The sequence below is a fragment of the Melospiza melodia genome, unplaced genomic scaffold, assembly GCF_035770615.1.
Source record: "Melospiza melodia melodia isolate bMelMel2 unplaced genomic scaffold, bMelMel2.pri scaffold_35, whole genome shotgun sequence".
NCBI lineage: Eukaryota > Metazoa > Chordata > Aves > Passeriformes > Passerellidae > Melospiza > Melospiza melodia.
This window is the reverse complement of record NW_026948670.1, coordinates 191,056-200,282: the sequence shown is the minus strand read 5'-3', so window position 1 is coordinate 200,282 and position 9,227 is coordinate 191,056. Positions and strand designations below refer to the sequence as shown.

Genomic DNA, 9,227 nt, shown 5'->3' with positions numbered 1-9,227 from the left:
AAAAAATTGGCAGAATTTTTGTTCATAACGCTTCAGGTGATGTTCATCTTCCTTTCTCAAGCTGTTTTTCTCTGCTTCAATAAGGCGTGAGATAAGCATATTTCCTGTTTATATATTCCAAAGCTATAGTTTCAAGGATACAAGTAATATTCTAAAATTATGCTTCAAAAGGTTATTATTGCAGAGCTGTTTATGGATTCAATGCAAGCAAAAAGCCTTATCTTTAACACCTTAATTCCAATGCTCCTAAATCAACCAGCGTTAATTGCAAACCAAAAATAGGTTCAAAGGCCTTTTTCCATGCTTTATTTTCCTCACTTATTAATAGAATTCACAGCTCGCCCATTGTCTGGGTCCACACATTTCTCATTCACAAATACACGTCGCCTGTTTGTACCTGACACGAAACACAGCGTTGTATTTCACATTTCCACCTGTGTTTAGCAAAAAAGGTCAAGAGACCAGAAGGCATATGCTATGCCTTTAAAGAAGTAGTTTAACTTGTCCTCATTGGTGGAATTCCCATTCCAGTGCAGCTTTTGTGACAGAAATATGTCTGTCCATGCCGCAGGACAGTTCATACTCCCTCCTTATTGGCATTGTACTCTTTTATGCATAAAGCTGAATGAGTTTGACACTAATATCAGTTAATATTAAATGAAATTTTCTTTGAGTGTTTGGCCCAGCTGCAGATCTTAAGTGGAGGAGATGACACATTTTGTTCCAACTTTTTTATTTCTCTGTTTTGTTTATTGTAACCCAAGAACTTTATTCAAGAATGAAGCAAACTTTTCTGGCTGTCCAGGAGGAAAAGGTTTCAAAGCTGACAAGTTCATTGACTGCATTGTATCCACAAGAGTGCAGTAAAAACAGACCAAAAGCAAAAATTAAAGAAATAGCCATCCCATGGGAAAATTTTAAATACAATTTTCTTTCTACGCATCCATACATAATTCTTTAGCATGGAAATATTAAATAAGAATATGTATGGAAAGGAAGAGAATGCCCAGAGCAGCAGGCCCCAGCCAGCACTGGCTGGTAGGGAGCCTTGCTGAGAACACACTTCCATCAGCTTTCTGAGACAAACTCAACTTTGACACTTTTAATCTTCTGTGGTCGCAGTGCTGGGAGACTGAGCAAGATCTGAGGCTCTGCTCCATAAACCATAAGAGGAAATCCATCCTATTTGAACACATGGAAGAGTTCTCCCCTGATCACAGAAAGGGTCAGAAAGAACAGCTACATCAATCTGTCACTTGCTAGTATCAGGCTGCAAATAAGGCTCGAATGCTTGGCACTGCCCAACACAAAGAAATAAATATTCCAAAGCTGACAGAAGCACCAAGATAATAAGTTTAGGAAACTTGCTCAATTTAAATGAATGCCAGGCCTGGTCTGTTCAGAAAGCTCGTCTGAAACATAGGAAACTCTGCTTGCAAGGCAAAGGAACAAGATGCAGACTAAGTAAAGTGCGTTACATTTTTTCTGCCTTCAGTTTAAAAGTCAGCTTTTATTTTTAGAGTGGAGTCAATCATGAGTAAAGAGAAAACAGTAAGATACAGTCAAAACCAGGAGGAGAAATAAACCCAACAGGAGTCAGGATGAACTCTAAAAAAAGGAGCTAGGAGTTTTGGTGATGGTGGGATTTTTTCACACATTGTTTGCTTGTGGGGTAGGGGGTTTTTTGTGTGTTTTTGTTAGTTTAGTTTAAATTTTGCTCCTGAAGTGACAGGCAGTGGATCTGTGAAACTACTTGTCAGATGGTATGGTGGATTCAGGAAGTTTGGTTAAAAGGGCAGCCTGAATGAGTACCTGAAAGACAGGGGTATTTAAAGTTACTAACCAGATAATATCTATATCTGCTTTATTAATCTCCTGAATTGAAGTGTTTTTCTTTTTTTAATCTAAATATATGTTACCTCAAATGAAAAAAAAAATATTTATAAGTGGTAATAAAATAATTATCGTGGTAAAAAAGCTTGGTAAGTGTGGTAAATTTCTACATAGTGTTAGTCTATTCACTCTGGAAAATGTAATATCCAGATGGAGATGACAGAGAAGGATGTAAATTACCTTGTTGCGTTCTCAGCTGTGCAGTCACATGGACTGAATGCTCTTGCCCAGCAGGAACAGCCCCAGCAGCTCCATACCTGCAGTTACAGTAGAGGACACAGCCATCTCTGTGCAGCTGTTTGGCCAGCTCAAGCTGATGGTTCATCAGCTTGTCATTTATTACTACTATTAGTGGTTTTCCATTCTCTAGAGTCTCCAGGCAGCTACCAGCACCTACAAGAGGAACAGAAAACATGGTGAGACATCAAATATCCCCCTACTCGCTGCTGAAAGAGGGGAGCCTCTTGAACAACCCAGCTGTGGAGCTCAGCACTCCCAGCCAGCTCACCCCGGGCTGGAGAGACCTCATCCCACGGAGCTCCCGCAGCCCCAGAAGCAGCCGGGCTGTACCTGTGTGGCTGATGACCAGGTCTGCGCTCTGCAGCTCCTCAGCCAGCGAGTCCTTGAACCGGAACGCTTCCACCGCCGCGGCCGGGCTGCTGCTGGGCTGCGGCTGCGGCAGCGAGCCCCAGCCCGCCTGCAGCACCAGCTTCTGGTACCCGCGGCTCTGCAGCGCCTGCGGGCACAGCAGCGATAAGGGGGGCGGAGAAGATGGTGGGGAGGGGGGACGGAGAGAGAGATGGAGAAGAAGGGGGGAATGACGGAGGTGGAACGAAGGGAATGAGGCGGGGATAGAGAGGCTGTGTGAGGGCTGTGCCCAGCTCCAGACGGCCCCGGCCCCGGTATCACCCCCCCCTCCCCGTCCCACAGGCCGTCCCTCCCCTTCCTCAAGCAACACTTCATGCTTCTCCGCCGGGCACCCCCGAACCGCCACGGCGCCCTCAGGCGCCCCGGCACTGCTGCCGGGATGCGGCAGGGAGGGCAGGGCAGCCCGCGGCGCACAGGCGCCAGCCCCGGGAGGGCAGGCCCGGGCCAGGGCCGGTGTCGGTGTCTCGGCCGACTGACCTGCAGCGCGGGCGGGGAGCGGGCCGCGGCGATCAGCTCATCGAAGCTGGTGGTGCTCACGGTGACGAACATGGACTTCATGGCCACCGGGACGGGACGGCTGTGAGGCCGCCAGGGGGCGCCGCGCCCGCCCGCAGAGCTCCCGAAATGGCGGCCGGGCTAAGGGGAGGGACGGGGCAGGTGGGAATGCCTCCTTCCCTCCCTGTCCCTCCTTGTTCCTCCCTGACCCTCCTGTCCCTTCTTGTCCTTCCTTGTCCCTCCTTGTCCCTCCCCGTCCCCTACCATGGCTTCTCTTCATGGGTTTTTCCCGTCCTCCCGTTTCGGCGGGGCTGGTGCCACTGCGCCGTGAGGTTCTCCCTCACAGTACCGCACCAGCAGCGATGGTGGCCGCTCTAATGAGCCCACTGTCCAGCAGCGTTTAGAGGGGTAGCCAAGGCTGTTCCAGGGTTTTAGATTTTCAAGGAGAAGAGGTAAAAAATAAATTTGGAAAAGGGATTAGAAAAGTTTTGGCCTGCACGTGTTATTTCAGCCTTGGGGACGCATATAACTCGCGGACGGCCTGTGTGGGTGTGTTCAGAAGTGCCATTGCCAGAGCAGGGCCACAGCCACCCTCCCTTTACAGACTGACACTGGCCCAAGCCTCCCACAACACTTACTGGGGGAGTAACACTTTAACTTCTACCCCAAACTCATGAATATTAAATGTGCTAACACAGTTATGAATATTAGATGTGTTAAATGTGTTCACTGAAGAGTAAGAATGACCCCTGAACAGTTGCACAAACAGAGTTGGCAGTTTTGTTCCTTATTAGTAAGTGTAACACAATGCATAATTTGCTACAAAGATAAACCAAAGTTAGACATCTAAATCTATTTATTCCCTGAATTAAAGTCAACAGATGAGGTCACAACTGTAGACACAGTTGTGTATACATGTTGTTGGAAGAAGGATGCAGCTTCTTGTGGAAACCTCTGCCATGTTAATGCCTTGTTCACAATGCTCATTAGCCCCCTGTTGTTTTCATTTAGCATCATGAGCCACGCTGAAATGTATTTATTTTTTGATTAAAGGAAATAGTGCTGACAGTAGACACTGTCTGGGGGAAAAATGCTGTAGAGCAAAACATTACTGGTGTCCTGAGCGCACAGGGACTTAGTGGCTCTGCCCAGCCTCATCCAGCTCTTGCTGTTGTCCCTCAGGAAAAGGAATCTGGGAGCTGAGGGTGGCCACAACACCAGCCTTGTAAAGAGCTCACCAAGAGGACATGGTCCAGTGACCATCCAGCAAAGACATGGACACAATGTCAGCCCAGGAAACCCAAACAGCAGTTCAGGAACAGAATTAGCAGCAAAGACACCCATGAGTCACCTCTGTCATCCCAGCAGGAGAAGGACATGGTCAGGTAGGTTCAGAGGAGGGCCATAAAGAGGCTCAGGGGCTGGAACATCTCTGCTGGGCAGACAGGCTGGGAGAGATCAGTGTTCAGCCTGGAGAAGAGGAGGCTCCAGAGACACCTTAGAATTCCTTCCAGTGCTTAAAGGAGCTCCAAGAGAGAGCTGGAGAGGGACTTTGGACAAGAGCCTGCAGTGACAGGACACAGGGAAATGGCTTTAAACTGAAAAAGGGCAGATTTAGACTGGATATTGAGAATTAATTCTTTCCTGTGAGAGTGGTGAGGCCCTGGCAAAGTGTGCCCAGAGAAGCTGTGGCTGCCTCTGGATCCCTGGAAGCATCCAAGGCCAGGCTGGATGGGGCTTGCAGCAGCAAAGGTGTCCCTGACCATGGCAGAGAGTTAAAACTGGATGAACTTAAGGTCCCTGCAAAACCAAACCATTCTATTGTTCTATTTAAACCCCAAGGCTAAATAAAGTCCCTGTCCAAGAGTGTGAGTGGAAGCCCCAGCTGAGACTGGTCACACAATTAGTGCAGTCAGGGCCCTGACAGCTGTGGGAGAAGAAGGTGGATTTGGGATGAAAAGGAAAATACTAAATTTTTCAGGTGTTGGAGATGAGGTTCAGCACCTGGTAAAGGACAGGATAATTAAATGTTAGGAGTTTTGGGGTTTTATTCCCTGTGTGTCACTGGAAGTCAGTGTCCTCTGCAGCGGGAACTTCCAGCTTCATGCTGTATAGGAGCTAGAGGAAAAAATATTCACATGTAAAATTGCAGTGACTTAAATTTGAATTTTCACTGGAGGATACATTCCACTTGCACATTGAATCAGGCTTGTTAGGGTGATTTTAAATGGAAGAGAAAAGGGAAAACCATCCATTAAAGGATTCAATTTCATGCTAATTTGTACCTGCTGTTTTAATTAGAAGTTGTGTAGGGCATAAGTAGAATTTTGCCCATGAGTGCTTAGGCTGAGGTCTGTGAGAACTACACATCACTCTCAAAATGAGGTGCTTGGAGCTGAGCCTGTGCAGTTTTGAGGCAGGTAAGAGGTCAGGTAATCCAGGTGTGGTGCTGTGCCTTGTTTCATTGCTGCCTCTGCCCCGTGTTCCTGCACATAAACCACACTGTGCTCACAGACCTGACCTGCCAGTGACTGCTCAGGGGATTTTTACATTCAGTTTGTAACACCAAAGACACCCTTGATGCCCCAAAATTCCCTTTGAAAGACAAAGCTCAATTCCTTCCAGTCACCCAGCCCCCTGCCCAGCTAGGGGCAAGACCAGGCCCTCAGCAGGCACTTGGTGGGGGCAGTGGGTGCCTCAGCCTGGCCATGGTCAGACACTGAGGAGGAGGAGGAGAGACCCTTTGTCATCATGGAAGAAGAGAAGAAACGTGACAGAGATGACAAGTGGGGAGATGTTGGGGCCCGAGAGCTTGGCCTGAGGGAAGAGGGGACAAGCTGTGAATTCTTCCAGTAGGTGCCCGCAATGGCAGCCAAGGAAGCGTCCCCATGCAGAGCAATGAGTGCCCACGAGTTGCAGCAGTGCAAGGCGGCTGTGAGGGTGCTGTGGGGAGAGGGGGCACAGCAACAGCCCTACCAGTGGCAACAAAGGGCAACAGCCCAGGAGCTGCCCCCAATGGAAAAGAAGGTGACTGAGCCAAAGCTGAGCCAGCGAAGGGAAGGAAGTGTGAACAGCCAGGAGAAGCAGGCACATTCTCCTGCCCCCAGGGAGATGGTGCCATCAGCAGCGACACAGAGCCCAGTCCCTGCTCCAGACAGACCCTGCTGCCCCGCCAGCCCCTCACCCAGCCCACTGGGAGCCCAAACCCCCAGGGAGCAGTGGGAAGAGGCAGAGCAGGGCTCAATGCTGACAGAGAAGGAGAGTGAGGAGGGCACCTCAGCTGGCAGCAATGAAGACTGGGAATCCTACAGCCAGACTGAGCTTTGCCAAGAGTACCAAGGTGGGGCAGAGCCAGAGCTGTCCCAAGGAGAGTTCAGCAGCTCCCAAGACCTCTCCAGCTGCAGCAAAACAAAACTCAGAGAACTCCGAGACGATTCCACGGAGAAAGACAGCAGCAGCACAGACCTGCCACAGAACTGCTGTGCAGGTAACAGCATCTTCAGCTTCGGGCCCACTCCCTTGCTGTGGGAGGAGGAGGACAACGATGGCTGGCATGAAGTCAGTATCCTGGAGCTGTCTGAAAGAGAAGGCAGGGCCCAAAGGCTGGCAGATCTTGCGACAGATGGGCTGCCACTACCCGTCCCTCAGGAGGTCTGGGTTGAGGGGCAGGCAGCGGAGTCCCTGTGTGCCTCGCTTCCCTCCCTGTGCAGCGAAGGCTCCATGGGCCAGCAGGGGCCCGAGGCAGGGCCCCAGAGCCCGAGGCCTGCCCCGCAGAGCCGTGGCAGCGCCTCAGCTGGCCAGCTGGGAGCGCAGGCCCACAGGCAGCAGCGCTGCCCTGAGCAAACGGCCCGGCTGCTTCAAGCAGGCGCTGCAGGCACTGCGGGCGCTGCTCTGCTGGCCCTGCCTGGCGCGGCAGCTACAGGAGCAGCGCTCATGGCCCTGCCCAGCCCGAGCCAGCCGATGATGGCTGCTCCCTGCATGGGGCCCCAGGGAGCCACACGGGCGGCCTCGGCCTGGACATGGCCCTGCAGCCTCAGCTGCCCCGGCCAGCCTGGAGCATCTCCCCAGCACCCACAGTCACTGCTGGGGCCAGTCCTAAACAGCAGGTGTGGGACACAATTGGTGCCAGAGCGCTCAGCAGGGAATCCCAGAGTCATCGAGGTGGGAAGAGACCCTGACGCTCACCCAGTGCCACTGGCACTCTGGCAGCACCATCATCACCGCACAACCACGTCCTCAAGGGCAACATCCGCACAACTCCTCAACGCCTCAGAGACGGCGACTCCACCGCCTCCCTGGGCAGCTTCTTCCAGTGCCTCACCCCTCTGTCAGAGAAAAATTCTTTCTGACATTGAATCCAAACCTCCCCTGGTGCCATCAAAGGCCATTTCCTCTCATCTTGAAAGGATTCCGGGCTGGTCCTCTGGGATTGTATCCCTGAGGAATGAGCACAGGTGGGAGCTGTTGCTCCATGGATGTGACTGCAGGACTTTGACTCATACCATTCCTCCGAAACAAATTAAAGTTGAGTTTAAGAAATAGTAGTAGTAAAAAAAAATTTTAAAAAAATTACACAAAAGATATTTTGAAAATATTTTAAAAAAAGAATAGGAATAAGAAGAAGAATAAGAAATAGTAGTAGTAAATTTAGTAAGAATAATAAGAATGAGAATAGGAATACGAAGATGAAGAGGAAGATGAAAAACTAGTAATTAATATAAGAATATTAAAAATCAAGAATGACATAGTTAATAAGCATAGCAAGCAAATAAGATTACTTAGAAGGAGAATAGGAAGAATATTTTAAAGAAGAAGAAAGAATAGTAGTAGCAATTAAGAAGAAGAAGGGGAAGAAGAAGAAGAGAAAGAAAGAAGAAGAAATTATAATAATAAGAAGAATATTAAATCCAAATTCACATCTACACGTCTTCTAGAATCCCAGAATGCAGGAAAGGACCTTAAAAAGTATCTACTTCCAACTGATCATCTTCTAAGCTCTCTCCAAGACCTCTTTCGTACTTTGATCTCCTGAGCTCCCATTTCTTGTTCAGTAAAATCCATGAACAAAACAATATGGTTTTGTTCTCCTATGGTCTCATTTGTGCCTTCACTGGGGCTGAGGCACCTCTCCCTCATGGCACCTTAAGCCTGGATGGACCCATGGGCAGGTTCCTTCCAGGCACAAGCATTCCAGCATTCTGTCAGGGACTCCCTGCCCTTCTTCCCTCTGCTCCCAGCTGCAGAATGTGCAGCAAAGCCACCTTTGCTGTCTGCTCGGGGAGCCCAGCCAGCTGCTGCAGCCTGACCCTGCCCTGCACAGCTCCCCTGGCAGGCACGGCAGGAGCAACGCCCCGGCAGCCTCAGCAATCGCCCTCTGACATCTCTGGCACACACTGCCATGGGCTGCAATTCCAGCTGCCAGCAAGGAAAAGATGCTCCTGCCCTTCAAGGCCAAATTCTGAAGGGGCCAATACACAAGCAGAGCAAGATCTTACACAGACATTTCACTGCCAGCCTCCAGAACTTCATTCAGGGCTGTTTGAGCACTTGAGTTGGGAAGGAAAAAAAAAATCAGGGGAAGGTCTTTGGCTGGGAGCTGCCACAGGTAAAGAGAGACCATGTGGAAGGGAAAAGGAGCAGACAAAGGAAGGCAGGAGAGAAAGCAGGACACAAATGGCAACCAGCTGAGAAGGTGGCACTCTGAAAACCAAACTTGAACTTATGGAATAGCAATGGGACAGAAAAGAAGAATTCTAAGACTTTATTTACTCTGCTTCTCTGAGCAACCTGTGCCAGGACTTCACCACCCTGACAGGGAAGAAGTATTTTCTAGATCATACCTGAATTTCATCCCTTTTACTCTGAGCCCTGAACATCAGTCCCTGAGAGGGAGCTGAAGAAACCTCTCCAGAACTCCAAGTCAGAATCCAGCTCCAAACTTTCTTGGACTTTTAATGGGTCCCACTGAGGTTCACAACTGAGAAAGTGTCCCAAGGCCCCAGGCAGAGCAGAGAACTGGAGGCACTGAGGGCAGCTGGGGAAAAAGAGAAGCCAAGTCCTTGTGCCCTGGGGCACAGCAGGGTCTGTGCCACCAAGGGCTGGGAGGAGACACCTTGTCCTGAGGCCCTGGGGCCTCCTGGCACAGCCCCAGCCAGGCTGGGCACTGTCAGCCCCTTGTCCTGCCCTCAGCA

At 50.0% G+C, this 9,227-nt stretch overlaps 1 protein-coding gene across 1 annotated transcript; it reads right to left on the bottom strand.

Moving 5' to 3' along the window:
• Window positions 1-749: 749 nt before the first annotated feature.
• LOC134434388 (UDP-N-acetylglucosamine transferase subunit ALG13 homolog) lies at window positions 750-3,099 on the bottom strand. The gene is made up of 4 exons (XM_063183053.1): window positions 3,019-3,099; window positions 2,464-2,629; window positions 2,152-2,286; window positions 750-862 (listed from the first exon to the last, which is right to left on the bottom strand). The coding sequence occupies exons 1-4, from the start codon at window positions 3,097-3,099 to the stop codon at window positions 750-752; spliced, it is 495 nt and encodes a 164-aa protein (XP_063039123.1).
• Between the last annotated feature and the right edge of the window lie 6,128 nt (window positions 3,100-9,227).

Excerpts from the sequence above, each read along its gene's own strand:
- LOC134434388 (XM_063183053.1), bottom strand. The coding sequence starts at position 3,099 with ATGAAGTCCATGTTCGTCACCGTGAGCACCACCAGCTTCGATGAGCTG. Across the intron at positions 2,287-2,463 it reads CCTGGTCATCAGCCACACAG|GTGCTGGTAGCTGCCTGGAG; the intron begins GTACAGCCCGGC and ends TTCCTCTTGTAG. Across the intron at positions 863-2,151 it reads TGTCCTCTACTGTAACTGCA|GCACTCTTGTGGATACAATG; the intron begins GGTATGGAGCTG and ends TCTGTTTTTACT.